The sequence below is a fragment of the Corvus hawaiiensis genome, chromosome 10, assembly GCF_020740725.1.
Source record: "Corvus hawaiiensis isolate bCorHaw1 chromosome 10, bCorHaw1.pri.cur, whole genome shotgun sequence".
Taxonomy (NCBI): Eukaryota; Metazoa; Chordata; class Aves; order Passeriformes; family Corvidae; genus Corvus; species Corvus hawaiiensis.
In genome coordinates this window covers 23998478-24019958 of record NC_063222.1, presented here as the reverse complement: position 1 = coordinate 24019958, position 21481 = coordinate 23998478, and the positions used below count along the sequence as shown (strand labels likewise).

Genomic DNA, 21481 nt, shown 5'->3' with positions numbered 1-21481 from the left:
GTCCCACGTCACTCCTGCTCGTCACTATCTCCTCTTCAGGAGCCCGTAAGTGGGATTCAGGAGGCACATAATCAGCAGAGATGCTGGAGTGGCAGCAGAAGCTGAGGGTGTCACTCAGCAGCTGCCTGATGTCTCTTACCAACCCCCTGCCTCACCCTCTGGCTCTGTTGTCTTGGTTTATTGTGTCTGTCGAGGACACAGATTGGGTTTGGAAGTTCTGAACATGCGGAGAGCCCTCTGGCATCTGAGGAAGGAGATGAAACCTAAGAAACGGAGAAGTTAATATGTTTTCAGTTTGCAAGAGAGCTTGGAAATGCCACTGATGCTTTATTAATCTCTTCTGCCCCTGGAGGACAACAGGCAGCTGCTTCTTCCTCTCTCTCTGCTGATTTTCCTTTACTGGAAGTTAAAGGAGACAGGGGCAAGTTAATTCTGTTTTGAGGACAGAGTGTATTTGTCTACGCCTTTCATAATGCTTTTGGATTACTGAAACTCCTTTAAAACACGACTTTTTAATGTATTTATGAAGTCCAATTTTCTTTCTCTGCTGTTTCACCCCAGCAATTTCTCTCTCCCAGGAAAACCCAAATGACTCAAGTCTAGCCATTTTTATTGCAGCTCCATCACGTCTCGGCTGCTGATGCTGAGCAAGGACAGAACTCAACCCAAGGCAGGATGAGGCCCCCAGAACAAGGAGAAATTACACCAAAGCCAAACATGCTGACATGATGATCGGTTGTATTTTCAGTCCATTAATACACATTCATTTACCAGATACAAATGGAGTGGAAAGGAAAGCAATTGTTAGCAGGAACAAGGATACAAAATTCAATTCCAGCAGCCTTCACAGAAGGGATATTCAGTGTCACAGCAGCACTGTTGGAAGGGAGGGACGCACGGAGACCTGCGCTCACACCCCAAGTGGAAGCTCTCCTTTTGTGGATTAGTTTAGCTAGAGACACAATTTTTTAAAAAAAAACATTCCCAAAACTGTGACTTTTTGACACTTTTTCTCATTTCCCTAGTGTCAGAAGTAGGGAAAGTTGGAATTATTTACACAGAGGAGATTTTATGAAAAGATACTGGAAGGTTAAAAATAGAATAATCACAAATACTGGAAAATACAACAAGAAAGCAGGCAAGGAAAGGAAAATAGGGAAAAAAAAAGTGCCACCCCAAGAGGATCATTGCATTCAGTGGTCAATGTATGGTTATTGGGGCAGCTCCACTTTGATACACTGAGATTCACATGCTGGCCTTGATTCATTGCCATGAAGTCACACTCCAGGTTTTAGAGCAGGATGCTGCAAAGCTCCTGGTTTCAGCAGGATCTCAGCAGTGCAGTAGCGATTGCTTGTTTGAAACCATTTGCAGAATGAGTGCCACAAGCTGTGACAGTTCTCCTGGGGCACCCAAGGGGTGCCAAACTCTGCTCCTATCCTGGTCTGGAGAGCGCTAGTTTTCTTCCCCTTGGCCACCACAGCAGTGCACCGTGAAAGGCTCTGCTGCTGGTGAGCGGGGTCAGCTCAGACCAGCATGGATTTGGGGCTCCACATTCAGCAGGAGAGGGAAAAGGCATTATCCTCCAGTACTCTCATGCTTGTATGGGAGTGTCCCCACAAATGCAGCTCTGTGCCCAGATACAACCCCGGACTATCCTTGCTACAAGTGCTCAAGGCTTGTTACACTGAAATAGCAACAGCAAACCACATCTGCACTTGATTGTACAGGGATGCTCCCTCGGAATTGTAAATTGTTCATGGAAGAGTCCCAGCTAGGCAACACGTGCACCGAGGTTCTCCCAGGGACAGCACCAGGATTGTAAAATCATGTTGTGAGACTTGATCAAAAGAAAGGAAAATGGAGTGTTTGGGGTTTAATGCAGCAAAGCTTGCACCAAGTCAGGGGGACAAACTGAGACCAAGAGAGCAGAAACTGAGCCGAGCACTTCGCCTCTTCCATGGAGCACTGGAGTGGTTCTCCTATAAATTGTTTTTTAGTACAGTTCTTGCAGACGATGACATTTTATCCCTCATTTTTTAAATCATGCATTAACTTTACCGTGAAACATTTATCCAGTCCAACATCTATACAACAAAACACATATTTTAAAATATCAGACTATTAAAATTTAAGGAAGGAGTGTGAGTTCTCAAAGTGGCATGTGTTAAGGAATAAATTAAAGGGAAAAGAAGTGTTCTACTTGAGTTGAATTACAAAATAAAGTATGAGCCTGGGAGAAGTTCTCATTTCCTGTAATTCTAACAAATAAATGCCACAAGAAACAGTTGATGTTTCTGGGGTTGCTAGTGCTTGAATCCACATCACCTGTTCCAGCTCTGGGTATCGTGGGTGACCCTCTCCAGTTTGAAGCCCAAGCTGGTATGACAGACTAAAGCAGCAGTGATTGTTCAGGTGCAGAAATCAACTCTCTCAAGGTGTTCAACCTCACAGGCTTCTTAATGTAAGAAACAAACCTGTAGCTGACAGGACCCAAGGAGCCAGCTCTAAACAGCACAAGCCATGGTGTGAATGAGTGGGGCCTTCACCGGGAGTGGCTCCAGCCTGTTGTCTGTTTGGGGTGAGCAGTGCTGCTTCCATAGGGAACTTGGTGGCCCCACAAGCCCCTGGGGATGCTGGGATCTCCTCACTGTGCCGAGGCTGCCGTGCACACCCTGCTTACATTTGAATGTTACTAAATTCCTGGTATCAGGAGTTTAACACCAACACAGGGAAGGGATGATCAGCACGGTGCCTCTGTTCCCACAGAGGGGAACCTCCTCCCAGACAGAGAGCCAGCACCAGGCCTGTCTGCTTCCTCAATAATGAAAGACCTTCCTAATTAGCACCTTTTCATACCGAATCAGTCAATTACATCTCCCTCCATGGCTCTGCTGTGTCACCGGGGACCAGCAGCTATCACACAACAGTGAGCATTGCAGAACCTGTGTGGTTTTTCCCCAAAGCAGCCTGGCAGAGGGGGAGCTAACACCCTAACTCCCTCCTGTTGGGGAGTTAGGAAGCCCCAACAATCAGCTACCTACCATTTTAAAAGACAATGTAAGGATAATTTAATAATTATAAAAACTTTTACTAATATGAGGATGGGGAGAATAAGAGCACTTAGAAGGTGACAGGAGTGTTTCACTTCAAGGTTCAGTGTATATAGGTGGTGGGGTTGAACACTTTCTGACTCTCAACACTGACCTGTGTGACTGACAAGGATTCTCTGGCAGGCTGTAATTGTTTAAAGTCAGCAGCTTCAGTCAAACTAAAACAGCTAAAAGCATCAGGAGAGAAAAGCTCTGAACCTGCACTGATATGAAATCACAGGACACCTTTGATCTTTCTCGACTGTAAATGGTCAGGGCACACATGGCTTTGGCTCTGTGGGGGGTGACCCCGGGTCAATTTTTTAAGAGAAAAACATCAAGGGAACATATTTATGTGCTTACAGCATGCCAGGTAAAAGCATCAACCCCCCAGACTCAACCACATAAAATGCTGTACATGCACTTCCCAAAGGTGAACCAGACCACAGATGCACCAGCCAGAAAGGAGTGTAAAAGGCAACTGCACCTACAGAACACAAATGTAAAACTAGGAAGTGGAAGCTGTAGGAATGGGCTGAGATTTGGAAGAACATCTGGGGTTTGTTCCCTACTTGGGTGATGCAGCAGGTGCAGAATTAGCTGGTGCCTATTTACAGGTCTGAACACAGAAGGCAATCAGCAAAAATGTCAGGCCAGCTACATTTTGGGAAAGCTAGGTGACCAGTGGGATTCTTTTCCAGTTAAAAAAACTGTTGGAAGAGCCAGAAAAGGGAAAAATAAACTCTTCTGTGAACTAAAATAAATACCAGTTCACTGGACCTTTTGACCAAGGAGTGTTGGGCACAGGTATAACCCAGCTAGGGAAGGGATCCCTGGGTGCAGGGGCAGCAGAAGAGCTCAGCCTCCCACTCCTCCAGATCCAACTCTCCTTAGGTGTTTTCTAATGCTGTTCTCCCAGCACCTGACACAGCACTGCAGACTGCCAGGAACACCTCAGGCTGGAGCTGGACATGAAAATTGGGAGACCTGGCTGATTGCAGGATGGAGCACGGGGTAAGACCCAGGCTGGTGCTCACCACACGAGCTCCTAGCCCAGGAACAGTAGTGTTTTTCCCAGGATGCTGGACTGAACTGCTGCTTCTCTGTACAGAGAGATGCAAATGAGCTCTGAAAACCATCTAACAGCAATGGAAAACAGGAATGTGCATGCTGAGTTCTACCTCTGCTTGGGAAGACAGGTCCTGCAGGACTGAACTCAAGGTTGTGGCTGGTTCAGTAACAAAGTGGAGCAGAGACAGGGCTTTGTTACCTGCTCCCCTTTCCCCTTGCATTCACCCCATCTACAAACCCACGCATCAGCTCAGTCTGAGCATGGTGTCAGCTTCATGGCCTTCCCCTTCTTTTAAATAGAGGGAAAGGGATGGAAGTGAAAATCTACCCAAACCCCCAAGATAAATGCACAAGCAGAGTGCAGAGCTTGGTTCAGCTCATGCTGGTTTTTGAGTTTCTGTCCTGTTACATGCAGTTCCTTGGTTTCCTCTGGCTCTGGACACCTCAGGCTTGAGTTGGAACCTTGATCCTCCCCTGAGGAAAACAGTCACACTCAGTGGGACCAAACTGACGTGCTGTGTGTGTCTGCAAAGGCCAGCAAACTCCAGTGATCTCCAGCACCTCCAGCTCCACTGAGACTGCCCTCTGCCAAGCCTGAGGGCTGCTGATTGCTCCAGCTGCAATAGATAGAGGATTTTTTTTCCCTCAAAGGGATGAAGAGACCAAAATGCTGATTCTGATACAGGATTGCTAGTCTGTTTCCCTTTAAGAAGTAAAACACTCGGAAAGCTGCAGGACAGCCCAAGGCAGCAGCAAACAGCACTTCCCAACAGCGCAAGGGCTGCACGACGTGCTCTGACGGCACGTGGAAGGGGTGAGATGGGGACCTCCAGCGAGCCAAGGGGCAGATACCCAAAGCCTGAGAAGCAGCACACGCAGCCCACGACTCCTGTGCAGCCACAGCACGATCACAGTACGAACGCAACCACAGGATACAGCTGGCAGTGGTGACAACATCGACTGGGAGTCAGTTCCTGTCCTAGGAAGTAGCCTGCATCCTTTAGATGCTCAGAACATGACTGAAGAAGTAACTCCTCCAGAGGTTAAACTTCTCATCTGCCATCATTTCCAAGTCTTTCTGCTCCTCTCCTCTGCTAGTGTCAATTTGCTTCAAGTTCCTCCACCAAAATCCTTAAGAAAGGCACATTAGCTTGGTGGAGAAGCTTTTTGTCTCCTTTCACTTTCCAAAATCCCGTATTTTTCATTAACGTCTCTCCTGAGAACAAGACTTTAAAAGGTAAAGCAGTCTGCATTTTCTTAAGTCCAAACCTCCATGGGTACCATGGACTCCTTTGTTCCAACGGAGGGAAGCAAATACTCTTCCTCCAGAAAACGAAAGGGGAATTGTACTAAAAACCCACGAATCTTTTTTAATTCTTCTGCTGCTTTCGCAGGATCATCATTTGCTAATTTGGGCTTGTTGATGAAATCACGCAGTTGGGTTAAATTATTCACCTCGTCACTGGGAAGGCATCGAAACACCTGAACAAAACAGAAAGAAGAAATCACCTATGAGTGCAGGGAAATGCTGCAATGCAGAGTTCCTGAGAAAGACCAAAGCATCCAGTACGAATTCCCCAGGATGGGAGTGACTGAATTAACAGCCTGGAGAACATGGAGGGAAGAGGTATGTGCCTATCCTCAATGGGGCTGGAGCAGGCAGAGGGGAAGATCCAGGGCCTTTTCAGATCACTGAAAAAGCTCATTAAAAGACAGAAGTAAAATTTGCTTCTACTCCAGTTACACCGTGGCTAATTACAAGTAGTAACTACACCATGGCCATTCACTGGAGCTGATGCAAACACAAGGAGAAATCTGATCTGCTGCCTTCATGGGTGCTATCACACCCTGGGAATGCACCAGCTCCAGTTTCTTGCTCACAGCTCTTGCATCTGACACTACACATTCCTTCAAAACATCCCTAAAGGTCCAACCCCAGGAACTGGACCTGCTGCCTTTGCCCTTCCTGTGCTGGTTTTCCCACTGGCATCTGCTGCCTCTGCACGGGATGGAGGGAGGGGGAAGTTGCTGTGCTCCTCACCTTATCAAAGATGGTGGCATTGCGAGCTGCTGTGGCAATCCACACCTCCTTGAAGAATTTGTCACAGACAGGATCCTGGTGTTCCGGACTGAGATCGGAGCCGCCAAGGACAACCCTGAGAAGACAAAGGATGGATGCTCACAGAGCCTGAAGCACTGGGCACTCCCCCCTTGATAAATGCCAGGACACAAGAGGTTTCCTTGGGACATGCCAAACCCTGTGTGCTCCCAGCACCCTCCCACTCCTGTCCCCTGTGATAATCTGTCAGCTCTAATGCTGCTTTTCTTCTGTGCAGTAACTGTCCAGATGGGAAATAGGGTGGGGGGGAAAAAAAAGGAGAAAGAAAAAGGTCTTAAACTAAAAATGGCCGTGTTGTGGGCCAGATGGCTGCTCCCAGCAAAGAAGCTTCTTTTAAAAAGTGACAGTGCCACCCAAGATTAAGAGGGTGTGCAAATGGGATCTGGAGGAGAAATACCACTTGTTTATGAGCTCTGCTAGCGAAATCCTGGAGCAAAATCATTTGTAAAATCAAGCTACCAAGCTGTGGACAGGAGCAGTGAAACAAACAGCAGCAAAACCCTGTGCTCAGTCCAGCCCAGGCAGAGCTAAACCTGGGCAGGCAGTGGCAGCCCCATCGGTTTGAAAGGCTGTGGGGGCAGGTTAAGCCTGAGCGAGCCCTGCCTGCATCCCTGCTCAGTGCCCACATCCCTCCCTGCCGTGCTCGGCCAGCCCCACGCCCCACCTGAAGCAGCGCAGCCGCAGGGACTGGGCGAAGCGGCCGGCGCTGTACTCCTGGCCGTCCATGACGGAGGGCACGGTGTCGGTGTCCTGCACGATGACGGCCATCTCGCTGTCCCGCTTCCCCAGCATGCTGCGGTCGTTGATGTTGGCAGAGCCTGGGCAGGGCAGGACGAGGCACAGGCAATGTCCCACTGCTGCTCCCGGTGCTCCTGCACACCCTCCATCACCACCCAACACCCCTAGGGCCCTCAGCACCCCTCAGCTCCACGGCTTCGACAGGTGAAAGCCCACCCAGGGGGCTTCCTTATGGAAACACAGACCCTGAGACAATTTGGGGGAAGGGGAAAAAAACTCAACTAATTTTTGCAGGCTTCAACAGTTTGGAAGAAGGTTAAATCACAGCCAAGCCCAGGCCAACATTTTCAAAATTTATTCTTTCTGCAACTTCCCAGATGCTTCTGCTGAAGGAGCCACAGCTTTCAAAGGTCCGAACCGCATTTGGTTTGGATACCCAGTTACCCGAGGCACGATGGGCTCTGTGGGTAAATCACAGAATGGTTTGGCTTGGAAAAGACTTTCAAGCTCCTGTCGTTTTAACCTCCCTGCCATTTAACCTCCTAACCATGGTCAGGTTGCTGTGCCATTCAGGGGGATCTGCTCAAGACCAGCTGAGGCTTTATCCCCCCAAACAGGTTTCTCTGTCCTGCACAGACATCAGAAAACAGGGGACAGGAGGACACTCTTTGCTTGCAGCTGTTGGCTCCAAGGGAACAGCAAGATGCAGGGAAGGATAGGCATAATGAGGTCATTAACCCACAGAAATTACCAAAACAAACAAAAAAATCTCCAGACACCATTGAGGCCATTGAGCCTTCCCAGGAACTGGATTAACTCCAGAGGAGCCAACACCTCCAGAGGAAAAACCAGCTAAATCCCTCTGTCCTTTCACCCCTTCCTCCTACACAGTAGCTCCATGAGCACCTAATTTCCATGCACTCGCTCTTATCTGGAAAAGGGATGGCTTCCCATCCCCTCACCAGGCAGCAGAGATGCACAGGCTATATAAAAATCTATCCTCAAGCTTAAAGGCACAGAAAATAGAAACTAAGAGCTGCCTCAGGCCCCCAGACCATCCCAGCTGGAGCAACACAGCTCCTGCTGTGATATCAAACCACCTCTGAGCCACTCTGTGCACTGGAGACGGGATCTGGCCTCTGAGAGGGTGACAGACAAGCAAACCTCACCACAGGTCATCTGAGACCACTGCTTTGAAGGGAGGGAGCATTTTGAGTCTTGTAAAATCTAGTATGAAGATATTCATTGGCAAAGTTGTCATTGCTGAGATAACAGCTCAAAAAGGGCTTCTTTAAAGAAACAGGCTGAAATTCTGCTGCAGCGTAGAGCTCTGAGCCTGAACTCCTGTCTTGGCTTCATGTTCTCATAATAAATATGGTAAGAGAAGAGGATGAAATGATATCTATTACTCCCTGTAGCATATTGTCCCATTCTTAGGAAATGGAGCTGATACGTGACACATGTTGTCCAAACCTTCCAAATTTTACAGCACATTCTGTTCTTTCAGGAACAGATGACAAGTCTCACAAGTCTTCCTGCTAGAGCAGAGTTTGATACAAGACAGATGGACAATATTCCCTGCACTGGGATTCTCTTCACGGTTACACACAGATTTAAAACCATTTTAGAAAAACAAATTAAATGACAGCCCTCTGAATCCTTTCCTCCCCCTTGATGAATTTATGAGTTTGGTTTTTGGGTTTTTTTCTTTTAAACAGCAAAATATTTCTCAGGAAAGAAATGACAACACAGAAAAGCCCGTGGCACTCTGCAGCCTGCACTGTGTGTGGGGATGGGAAGGGACTGATGCAGGTACAACCCAGTGCCCCAAACCCCTCCTGAGAGCCCCCACTCACCAATTATAACCGTGTTGTCATCAGCAATGAGCAGTTTGCTGTGCACATAGATGAGCTCCGTCACCAGTTTTCCTTCCAGCTCTGCATATGTCCGAAGTCCACAGAAAGATATGTAGTTTATCCACTTATCTCCAACTGAAAATTAAAAGACAAGAAAACTGATGGGATGAGGGAGGTGGAAGAGAAAAGGAAAAGGCCTTGTTTACATGAAGACCCCCTATAAATAACAGTTCACTTTTGACTTTAAAAAAAATTATAAATAAGCAGATAATGAAAATAATCTTTTTAAAAAATAGACTTGAAAATTTGCTTGTGAGCTCACTGTGCTGCTCTGATCTGCTGCCTGCTCAGAGACTCCCACTTCAGTGAGAAATTACCCCAGTCTCCTGGGCACAGCACACAAGGGTCCAAGCATCTTAAAATAAGTGGACTATGAGACTTTTTCTGCAGATTTTGCAGAAAGGAGGCTGGAAGCGGGTGTTTTGTCCATGGTCAGTATGGCAAATGTGTCCTAATGTACTTGTGTGCAGTTCAGATTTACAGCAGGACCTAGAACAAATGAGGCATTCTGCATGGTCCTAGCGTTTGTGATATGTGGGTTTTCACGGTGCTCCGATTCCCAGCAGAGCAAATTCCAGCAGGATTCCTCACGGCAAGGAAGCAACTCAGAAACAGCCTCCTGCTTAGGCAGGTTCTTCCTCCACGTCTGACAACTGCCAGAAACAAACCCTGGGTGGGATCCATGGGGCAGGCTGAGGGCTCATGGCTCCCAGAAGCCTGACCCCGCTCAGGACATTTGCCAAGTAACACAATCCTGAGCAGCTGCAACCGTGCCGTGCTCCTCCCTGGGGTGTTCCCCTCCTCAGGCTCAGGGCTGCAGCCAGGTGTGAAGTCTGACAAGGGGCCACGGCTCGTGTGACCCAGCAGACCTTGCCATGGCAGGATGGTCAGGGAGGAGGTCACTCACAGCCCCATGAGCCCGCAGCACGTGTTGCATTACGTGTTATAGATGCATCCATCAAACAGCAGCATCCAAAGTAAACAACACAGAGGAGAGGAATAAAGCTCTTACCCTCTGCCTTCAGCTGGCCCAGGATGGAGTTTTCCCCTCGGCACATGGTCCTGGAAAGAAGGCAGGCAGCTATCAGCACCCCCATGGCTCAAGACAGCAGCATGTGCTGGAGCAGAACTGGGCGGGGTAAATCACAAACACAGATGCCTCTCAAATTGCAGGATAAACAGGGTGCTTCCAGAGCACACTTTTATCCCAAATGACTGCTCTTTTTGCAAAGGAGTTCGTACCAACCCACAGAGGAGCTGGGGAGCACTTTTGCCTTCTAGAGCAAACATGTGACAAGAAGGGCTGCTACCCTCTGTGCCTTGGGCCTGGATGTGAAATCACATTAACAAAAATGTCAACATATGCAGAAGGCCAGGTCAGGGAGTTTGTGTGATTATGGCTGGGCTGGAAGAGCCACAGCTGGCATTCCACTGAGAACCAACCAACCCATGGGCAATTTCTCAAGACCTATGGTTGCCCTCGCAGGAGGAAGCTCTGGCAGAAAGGTCAGGGGTACATGCTACTTTCCACCTGCTTGTGTCCCCTGCCCCACTCATCCTCCTGGATGTGCATCAGGACCCCTGCAGGCCAGCAGAAAGGGGGATTTCACTCTGAGGGTTGCAGCAGTCTCTGCACACTGACTGTGCCCTGGCCATACCGTAACACAGCAGCTTTCCAGTAAAACCATCTTGGGCCATTTTGCCTTCCTCTACATTTCCCAGCACAAGGGCTACCCAGCACTGCTGCATCTCCTATGAGACCTGCTGGGCTGCAAGTGCCCCCCCAAACATCCATCCTGGAGCAGGGGAATCACACTGGGGAAGATGCCATTGCCTTCATGGGGCCAATGAAGGCAGAGCTAGGCCAAATGTCAGCCAAAAAGGCAGATTTGGAGATAAATCAGCAAGTCTGGTTTGATCAGTTCAATGGAAAACAAATCACAGAATGGTGTGGGTTGGAAGGGACCCTAAAGCTCATCTATTCTCCAGCCCCCTGCCATGGGCAGGGACACCTTCCCCAAGACCAGGTTGCCCAAAGCTGTGTCCACGCTGGTCACACTGACGGCAGGTGGGGCTTGGGGACCCCCTGCAGCAGTGGAGGTGTCCAGGGGGTCTCTGACAGCCTGCCTGGGGTACCTGTAGTTGAAGTGCATGATGGCCTGCAGCGCATTCCCCCCGCCCGTCGAGATGTCCCCTTCAAAGCCCGGCAGCAGCGGGATCACCACGTACACCCGGAAACGCTTGTTCTCCCTGAAACGAGAGTTTGGGGGAATATCAGCCTGGGAATGCCACGTCAGCCTGGAAAAGTTACAGCTTCCCACAAGGTGAACTCCCCTCCTTTCACTTCCCCTGAGCTGACGAACTTGGTTCCCATCCAAGGCCACTACAGGAATTTCAAGGGAGCAAAGCGTGAAGTGCATTTCCAGTTTCAGGAAATCATCACCGGCCATCAGAAATTCTGTGAGTGCTCGTTCAGGAGGAGAGGGGATAATTTACTCTCAGCAGACAACAAAAGAAGCTAAAGGAAAAGAAACACATTTTTACCAAAATTCAGGGGCCAGCTAAGGATTTTTCATATCGTGTTTGCCACTGTAGAAGTTTGTTTGAGCACCCCAATAGCCCACACTGATACTGGTGCAGACTGGTGTGTACGACTGCCTGGCAGAGCACAGCAAAGCTTACAGAGCTGTGACAGGCAGAAACCCAAAATCTAAACCAACGTTCCCACTGCCTCCTGGCTTTCAGAAGTCAGAAACATCAGAAAATGTGGAAAAAGCTCAGAGCACAAGCAAAACATTGATCATTCAGGGAAGGCAAATATGTCCTTGATACATCACAGTTCCAGAGTTCTCCAGACTAATCCATACCCTAATTGTGAACACATTCATAACAAAAGCTACAATCGTGGCACTGCTAGGGGTTTTTCTCAAATCCTCCCTTTGTGTTTCCTCTGCTGACAAATGCCAGGTGCATCTGCTCTGAGAACACCTTCCAGGTGCCCTGGGTGTTGGGAATTCCCTGCTCTGTGCCTCAGAGGAGAAGGAAGAGAAGGACGAGGATAATGCTCCATGGAAGGATGCTGCCACTAGATGGCAAACACAGTTTAGTCAGCACAGAACCGTTTCAGAAACACTCTGAGGATGAGCCGGTCTGCAGTTTTTGTTAGAAGTACTACTTCCTCGGGCAAGCCATGCCTGTGAATTTCGGGGTGAGGGAATTGTGAAGCACTGGGGTCCCATCTGAGCTAGGAGGGAGACCGTGAGGACCTGTGTGTCTTTCATTTCAACCAGTGCTTCCTTCCAGCTGTGCTGGGCACTGCAGACTGGCTCTGGTTTGCCAGCAGAGCTCAGGAACAGTTAATGAGGCCTTACCCAGACACAAGAGACTGTGAAACTGAGTCTGTTTGTAGCATGGGAAAGGTCTACCAACAAAAGCATTCCCCAAAAAGCAGCTTGTTTGTATAAGGACAGTGTTTATTAAATTGCTTAGAGAGCCACCCATGAAAAAAAGAGGAAACCAAGAAAAGAACATTATTAATAACATCAGTAGAAAATATTTAGTCTAGAAGAGTGAGAAGTATACAAGCTCACTACAGACCTTAACTTACAATTAAATGCTGTTCTCCCTGGGCAGTTTGGAAATTAGCATTATGATACAAACCAATTAGGTCTGAATTTACTTTTAATCTTAGGTAATGCAGAATTTGAACCTTATACTTGATTAGGAATTGCCAGCATGAAGCCAGCACAAGACTGGCATACAACTGGAGTACTGCAGAAGTGAGCATCACATCTGGAAATGGGTCACTAAGAGTCTGTGTGACCCCTTCTGTGACAGACTTTTAGTATCTGGACAGAATGACACCCCTTACATAAACTTTATATAATGGGAAAACCTTAACAACCTACCTGGAGAATTTGCTGTGCCAGGGCCTCAGCACCCTCACAGTACAGAATTTCTTCCCAATATCCAATCTACTCCACCTTTTTTCACTTCAAAGCAATTTCCCCTTGTCCTATCACACATGCCCTTTTCCAAAGTCCCTCTCCAGCTCTCCTCTAGCCCCTTTAGGCACTGGAAGGTACCCTAAGATGCTGTGTCCAGCTGCCTGTGAGCTTCGAGGCTGCAATACAAACACAGCAACAGCATTTCCAGCAGCACTGGCATGGCTCCTCATTCACCACAGTGAGAAAATCCATCCCATCTTTTCATCCTTAGCTGATTTCCATTATTTGGGCTATTCACTGCAGCTCACACAGATCACAGGCAACTCCACCCCGTTGTTAATGGCACAGCAGATAACACCCAGGCTCTCCCTGTTTCAGTAGTGCTCCTCTTTCCACAGTGCTCTGAACAAAGCCTGGCCCAGGGCAGCTCCTGTGGCCTTGCAGACACTTCCTGCACTCTGGTGGCTGTCTCAGGTTGGGTGCCTTTATCCAAGTGTGAACTTCCAAGCTCAAGTGCCAAAAAGAGCAAAATTCCTGCAACCTTGGAGAGAGGACCTCTGGAAAAGCAGGCCCTGCAGAGTTCTGGACAACTACAATATGGAAAAAATAATCCATGCAAGAAAACATCTCTGTGCATGGCAAAAAAACCCATGAGAGATGAAAGGGAAAAGTTCAGAAAGCTTTCTGTATGTCAGCCCAGCAAGAGCAGGGTACAGTTTTATACTATGAAATGTATGTCTCAAAGAGACTCCAGGGAACAACCTTAAGCAAGACTGCCCAGGATCAAAGTGAAGACCAGCCACTACCTGTGGCATTAATGCTAACACAGGGCTAAGTGTCCTGAAGGAGTGTCTAAAACATGGTTGGATTCCATCCACCCAGGAACCAACAACGGTCCCCTTGCAAAGACTGGAGGTGGTGAACACCCTGCAGATGTACCAGAAAAAGTTGTTCAAACAATAGCAGAACCCTCAAAATGTATTTGCTTCCCCTATTTGAAGCCTCTCCTCTCTAGATGATTTAAATAAACCACAAATCCCAGTTCACTCTTCCCACCCATGAGCTTGCCTGACCACCCAGCTCAAGGCAAGCTGGCAATGGAGCAAAGGTGTCACTGAACCAGAGCACAAAGGACTTGCCTTCAAACAAGCTCCATAGTTAAAAATACATTTACATTGGGGTAAGTCCAGAAAATCACTTTCTGGATGCAAAGAAACCACTCAGGAGTCTCACTGCTGCACATGCAGATGCTCGACCCCCTCGGTTCTGCGTTGGCACAGCTCCTGTCCAGCTGTGCTCACTGAGGGGTTATTTTTTGCACCACACCATGGAAATGCACCTGGAGGACTTCCACTGCCTCATTAAGAACAGGTTACCTGTGAGCTTTAAGAATCCTCTGAGCAATTGCATCACCGATCTTGTTCCAGACAACTTTGTCATCAGCACAGCTAATAAAAAACTGGTTCTGCAGGAAAAGCAAGCAAAGCTACTGTCAGACACTGCCAGCAACCAACCAAAAATGTTTGCATGCTTTATTTCAGACCAAGAGCAACTAAAGATAGCTGGGCTTGTGTGCCATTGGAGTGGAGGCTTTTGTAAATTATGATTAAATGATGTGTGTGTCTGTGCCTGCTTAGGGAATGAATTAGTTCTCATTAATCACACTCTTCAGAAAGTTCATGTAAAGAGCAACCTAACAGGAGGCTAAAAAAAAAAAAAAAAAAAAGAGGAGAAAACGCATCTCCATTCAGCAAGCACTGAGTGTCACTCTGACACAAGAGACTCCTGCAGCTGAAGGCTGCGTGGATGAAGAGCTCTCTGTGAGTGGCATGCACAGGGGACACTGCAAAGCCACAGAAGGGACAGGGAGACTATTGCACAGGCCATGAAAGCTGCTGGCAATTTTCCGAAGAGCCTTATAAAGGAGAGGTCTGCTTTTTCCACCTCATGGTCAGAATGCTGTCAGGGTACACAGCCATCAGTCTGGCCCAAAGACCACTGAAGGTAGTGGATCTGTCTAAATGCATAAAAACTTAGGACCAAACCTCAAGAAGTAATGGGCAAGCCATGCCCAGAGCATCAGGACCCTCCTGCCTTCCCTCCCCACCACTCACCTCTATGTAGATGTAGTGCTTGCTGTTCTCTATCACACTGATGTAGGCTTTGTGGATGGACTCCTCGTGGTATTTAATGCCAGCAGACCAGTCAGCAGCAGAACGGATCACCTGGAAAGCAAGAGAGGGACACTGTCAGCTCTGTCCATCCAGGACAGCACCACGGCACCTGAATTCTCCCAGAGCCAACACTCTTCCCTGGCACAGCCAGGCTTTCACTAAATAAGGTAATAAGTGGAACATTTTTACTGCATTTGTAATCATGAGAAAGGACATTCAGAAACAGTAGAATTGCTTAGCAATGTTTTGATTAAAAAACATAAGAGCCCTGTCCCATTGCTGCATTACTGCCCTCTCCCACCTGAGCAGCTCCAGATGCTTGTTCTTGCTTAAGGTCTCACGATAAACTGCTTTTAAAACAACCTAAATTTCCAAGCTTTAGGGGTGCACATCCCATCAGTGATCTCCTGCCCAGCACTTTAAAGCTGGTCTCCAGCTGGGGCAGGGTGTTTTTCCCCCAGAGAGGCTGTACAGAATCATACAGTCAGTCTGATAATGCAGGCCATGTCTTTGTCCTCAGCACTCAAGGTCATTTGTTTCTTTTGCCAAATTCTTGCACAAGCCATCCCATTTGTGATGATATGACTTTTAAAATTCATAGTTCAGCTGCCCACATCTACCTCTTAGTTTTTACTGGAAATCCACTTTTAAAGTAGATTCCTGCAAGATCCCCAGGGCACGTCTTGCCCCTCCATCTTGCAGTTTTTGGGCAAGAGGGCCAAACCAACATGAGAAACAACCTTTGTTCATGTTCTGGGCCAGGCTGAGCAAGCCCCACAGCAGCCAGCATCCCGTCCCCCCAGCCAGAGATGCTGTGGCACCTCCTGCTCCTGCACTTTGAGTCAGGAGGCAGCCATACTACGCCCCAAGTGACGCTTTCCTAGATGGAAATATAGTTTTTAATTAAGTGTTGGCAGAGTACGTGCTTGGGAGAATAGTTACTCATTATTAACCTCTGTCTTTAAACATTGTCAAGACAAAAACATTGAAACAATAGTCTTAAAATATCTCAGTATAACCATTATACCAGAACTCGGGGCCAGTCCCACACAGCACAAGATCCAGGGGTGGGGGATCTGTGAAATGTGTGTGTCAGTTCCAGCAAAATCCCCATCTCTTGGGAATTATCAAATCAATCCTCTCTCCTCCAGAGCATCTCTGGAGGTGGCACTGAGGGCCACTGCTGTTAAGTAGCACATGACTCCTGAGCTAATTCCTTCACCTCGACAGGAACTTTCTCCCACATCTGTTTTTCCCAGTAAAAAACAGGCCCTGCAACTCTTGTATTTGGCTGCTCTCTTGGCTGACAGGAGGGTGCACTCTGCAGTCTCCCAAACTGAGTGTTGGGGTCACAGCTGCCCTGTGCCTGCATAAGCCTCTGCAAGGCCATGCTGCTCACTCCTGAAGGTTTTTAATCACTCATTTGGTTTACAAAGCCAAGGCTGAGTGTTCCCACTCATCCCAAGCTGAGCACTGCTGAAACCACACTGAGCACACCATGGCAGACTAAGATCTTGAGCAAAATTCCACCACTGGCATTAATAAGATATTACAGGCATTAATAAGAACAGAAAAAACAGCTTTTCTGGGTAGGAAGCAGGCTGATTCTTCCATGTGCAGCCTGGACTGGAGCTCACAGCACTTCCACTCTTACCAGTGCAGCGGTCTGGAACTGCACTTCAGGAAGTGGCAGACTGTAGCTTTCTAGTGCACAAAGTCTGATATTCAACCTTGTTTTGGGTTTTTCTGCTAGTTAACACAACAGAACCATCACTTAGGACCATCCCTTTCCAGCACCATGACTTCCCAGTGCATCATCCACCTGCCCTTCCCTACATTCCTCCTCACCCCTCCACATAACTGGCACCCCAGCTCACTCCACACCCTGGGCTGCCCCATTACAGCGCCATCATCCCTCTGCCTCACCCCAGAACAATGTGTCAGGCAATTCCCAAAAGCTGGCACAGCATCACCCAAAAAGCTCCCATCAGGTACAACATCAAGTCCCCATGCAAAGGGAAGAAGAGGCGTCAGAAAATGTTGGCTGGGACAGCAGAATGGGTGTAAGGTGTTTCATCTTGGACCTCCTCAAAATAAAGTTACTTTTAACAGGTCTGCAGCCACAGCGACAGGTGAGGAGGTGGCAGGACAATGCAGCATCCCATGGAGACACAGCTGTGGCATTCACAGACACACATACTCACACCTGGAAATTTGCTACACAGCCCTTCCCTTACCACTGATGTTCCATCTCACGCTTCTCTCTTCCCTGTCAAGGTATTTAAAGGCAGACCCAACCTATTTCCTGGGGAGAAAAGGCCACATGCTGCCCAGCAGAGCACCTCCCATCCAGAGCTGGAGTCTCCATGCTCCTGCTTCTCTCTTCCCCTCCCCCTCAAGCTTCTCAATAGCTTGTCATCCCTTTAACTGACACAAGGGTAATAAATGTGATGTTTGCTGAGGGCTAGTGCATAAATCCTGAACAATGCCGAGTTCTCACGCTGACTTCAAAGAGGTGAAGGCGTCAGCTGCTGCCAGAGCATTAAACTTTCATTGCATTTCCATCAGGAATGGGATGCTGCCTCACCACATCACATCTTTTGCAACGCTGCCTTTGGCAGATAACTGCAGACTCTGGAGTGGAAATTGAGAGATGGAAAAAAACCTGGCACTGCCTCTGGCCGATCTCTATTTGACTCTTGCAAGAATCAATGTGCTCTTGCAAAAATTATGTTGCTATTGCGAGCAAAGCCCCAAAGCTCAAACGAAAGAGGATGAGAGACCACGCCTGACTCCTCTTCCTCCTTCCCAGCCTGTACCTCCACAGCGTTTCCCACACACACTGCATTCATCCTCCCTGCCCAGGGGAAAGCCCTTGTCAGTGCCCTATCCTCCCAAAAACGCTTTCCTAGTCCTCTCCTCTCACAGAGGAGAACAAAACCAGATGGTACAATGAGGCTGGAATCTGCTGCTGACAGGTCAATGGTCTGGGCTTGCAGCAACATTGCAATCCCCACGGATCCTTTGTGTTTTCCCTTCCTCTGATCTGCCCACAATTGAAGACAGATTTGCAAACAAGGTCAGAAACAAGCAGCCCAGCAGCCAGGCTTTCCTCAATCATCCCACAGCCAAGGACAGTCCCAGGATGCTGGATTTTACCTTGGGGCAGTAACTTCTGCCTAGAAAATCCCTACACAGTACTCAAATGGGGATAACAGGGGTTTGGCTGTTGGCCAGCCAAAGGATTCAATATCAAGAAGAACAAGAATATTGCTCCAGTTTTTCTGGATAAAAAGTTGGTGAAAGACTTTAGGATATCTGCTTCTTTCTGTGCAGAACTGTACCACTGAGAAGAGATGTGAGCACCTGAGCCCTCTGCTACAAAATGAATAAACTGGACAGGCAAGAGGTTGATATTCCTGTCCCTGCAGGAAAGGAAAAGTCACACAGGGATGCCCTGATGCACACCCTGGGAGCTCCAGAAAAAGGCAACCAGGAGGGGAGTTCAGATCCAGGCTGCAGGTGTCCTCCCCTGACCCCACTTCCTACAGCAGCCAAACCTGAAACCTCCATCAGGAGGAGAGACTGAGTCACTCACGGATTCACAGTGGGACTTCAGGGATGCTCAGGGCACTCGTGCCACCTGGGGACCAATGCAAATCAGGCCAGTGTGGGTATTAGGGAGGAGACAGTAAAAATTTTAGTATGTGCATGCAAATCCCTGCCTTGGAGATTGAGGAGGTCACCCAGAAATCATAACCCAGCTGAAGCCTGAGGACCTGCACCCAGGCAGGGTGCCCCAGCCTGGGCAGAGGAGCCCCCCTCACTGCTTCCACCATGCTTGGTGCTGCAAATGCTCTTCCCCACCAGTTTCCCCTCAGACTAGGAAGGCTGGTACATTTCAGGACAACATATCTGCAGCCTAAAATCATCTAGTTCTATTTATCTGGCTAACATGCAGGGCTATTTTGACAGAGGCATAAATAAGAAATGAGCAAGGTAGTTTCAAATGAATAATTTACAAGACAAACCTGCTCTCTTTTTGCTGTTAATGGCATCACTGAGAGCAGCCCCTCATTTCCTGGATGCATCAGTTACTTGCAATGCCTCAGCAATGTGGTGGCCAGGCTGGTTTTCCAACTGCTCACCCATCACTCAGCACCGGAGTCTGCGGATTCCACAGTCACCGTTCGAGCTCCATCCTCCTCTCCCACAGCCTGATGCCCTGAGCCAGCAGCTCTGCAGCTGGATTGAAGGCAAGCTGGATCTAGGTTGTTCTCAGTTTAATTTCTCCTTTGGGAACTGCTTCCAGTTCTGTAATCAGTAGAGCTTAACTTTTGCTACAGCAAACCCCGTGATTTAGAAGTTGTGGCTTATCTTGTGGTTAAAATGTGCTCAGGGGACACAAGCCCCATCACTTCATGAGAACAAGATTTCCCAGAAAGCTGGTATCAGACACAGACAGGGAGGCATTTACAGCCACAGGGAGCAGGATGATGCCTGAAGGGGACAATTTCCCAGCAAGCTGTGAGCATTGCTTTGGAGGCTGATGTAAAACACCCCAGACCCCTGACACAAGATCCCTGTGCTGCCCATCCCTCACACCACACAGCGAGGAGCAGACAATGCCCTGGCAACCCACAAACCCAGAAAAAAGCATCTTATTTCACTAAGCTTCCCCAAGCATTGCTGTCATCTGGACAGACCACTCCTTACAAAGAGCAGAGTCATGCATTTTTCCTGGTTTTGGTCTAACTGCTCTTACTTCATACATCTTTCATCCACAGAGACACACAATGGTTTTGCTGCTTCAGCATATCTATTTTGACTTTGTACTCTTCAACAAGTTCCTATTTCTGCTGGGTAACAGCAGTATTCAAGTACATGCACTTGATGGAGCTAACTGGGCTTTTACACAGAGGTATCTTGGCAATTCTGACTGTGAGGATGATTGTCACAAACCAGACTGCTGGCTGTGTGGAACTGCAGAGGACCCACAGGGGTGCAGGGCTGCATAATGAAGTGCAGAAGAAGTTCAAGGCAGAAAGCAACAGCCCCGAGTCTCCACTTAATGCTGGGCTCTCACTGACCACAACCCGTCTGAGCGCGGCGTCAGGGCCTGGCAGACTGCTCTGAGAGCTGAGATAAATGCTCAGTGGGTAATCTCAACCCATCAGGCCTTCTCAAATCATAAACCCCAAGTATTAGGCGTGAGACGAAGAGTGGCAGAAAACAAACCATAAAACCACATGGCTATGCAAAGTCAGTGTTCCCACCACTTGAGTACTGCACACACTTCAGTCCTCTAACCTCAAAGGCGGAGATATAAATTAATGCCTCTCTACTATAAGAGTTGCATTATTCTATTGCAATTGAGGATCTGACCACCTAATCTGTGAGTTGCATTAGGTAAGAGTTTTGCATCTTATAAAATTCAAGTTTTGCAGAGGGTCTGTCAAGCATTCAAACTTCCTGGGAGGATACAGAACAAGCCCTCTCAGGAGTATGAGAGCAGGGGACCATCAACACCCACCTGGACTGTGGCAGGAACAGACTCGGGCACCTGATACTTCAACTCGTTAGCAGTTTGCTGAGATTTGGGCAACAGGAATGGGTAGGACAGGGACCGGTATTTGGGTTTCATAATCTGCACAGGGGGAAAGAAACAGATAAAGAAAAAATGCTTGCAACAGATAAAGAAAAAATGCTTGCAACACAGCAGAACAACACAAAGAGATAAAACAGATGCCTACAGAGAGCAGGAGGATGAGGCAAGGCTGTGCTTATCTCCATGCCCCCAGCAGTGACACCCACACCCACCTTGGTGAAGTTCCAGCGCTGGATGAAGTGCCGGGCGACGTCGCGCGCGGCTCTGCCGTGCACCACGGAGGAGATGTCGTGCCAGGGCATCCTTGGCGTGGTGTATCTGTCAATGAAGTCTGTGGGACAGGGGAGCATGGTTGAATTTCCTCAGATAAAGGACATGAACGTGGAAAAGCACAGTGTCCCCCTCCTCAGACTGAACTTTCTGGGAGATGGCACCAAGCACCCACAAGGCAGATGACCTGGACTGCAAGACCATAACAGCACAGTTGGCCCCAAAACCCCTCAAAGGGAGTTTTGCTGCTTTTTCCTAGCCAAACCAAACCAGCCTCGTTACCTCTGGCTTGGAAGCAGGAAAAATATGGTCTGCTGGGACCGAAAAGGTGCAGAAGGAAGTTTGGGGGAATGCAAAGACTCCCACTTACCAGCAAAAGGCTTGTCGAGTTGAACCCAGTCTTTGAAGACGAAGTTGCAGTAGTCTTTTCCGTGCCAGAACCTGGTCTCCCCAAGCAGCTCTCCAACACCCGTCTTCAGGCTGCGGATGGATCCTTTATCTGTCCCAGGCAAACAAAACAAAAACATGCTCCAAAGTCATGGCCAT

The 21481-nt window shown here is 48.3% G+C and overlaps 1 protein-coding gene across 3 annotated transcripts in view; it reads right to left on the bottom strand.

The window, feature by feature from the left end:
* Window positions 1-718: 718 nt before the first annotated feature.
* PLD1 (phospholipase D1) overlaps window positions 719-21481 on the bottom strand; it is a 74750-nt gene continuing 53987 nt past the window's right edge. For all 3 annotated transcript variants that reach the window (XM_048314151.1, XM_048314150.1, XM_048314152.1), the window contains 11 exons: window positions 21306-21434; window positions 20878-20996; window positions 20591-20704; window positions 14998-15108; window positions 14260-14348; window positions 11073-11186; window positions 9949-9998; window positions 8877-9011; window positions 6947-7100; window positions 6205-6319; window positions 719-5645 (listed from right to left, as the gene is read on the bottom strand). In XM_048314151.1, coding sequence (XP_048170108.1) covers window positions 5421-5645; window positions 6205-6319; window positions 6947-7100; window positions 8877-9011; window positions 9949-9998; window positions 11073-11186; window positions 14260-14348; window positions 14998-15108; window positions 20591-20704; window positions 20878-20996; window positions 21306-21434 — 1355 coding nt within the window. In that variant the 3' untranslated portion in view covers window positions 719-5420. The remainder of the gene's footprint in view (window positions 5646-6204; window positions 6320-6946; window positions 7101-8876; window positions 9012-9948; window positions 9999-11072; window positions 11187-14259; window positions 14349-14997; window positions 15109-20590; window positions 20705-20877; window positions 20997-21305; window positions 21435-21481) is intronic.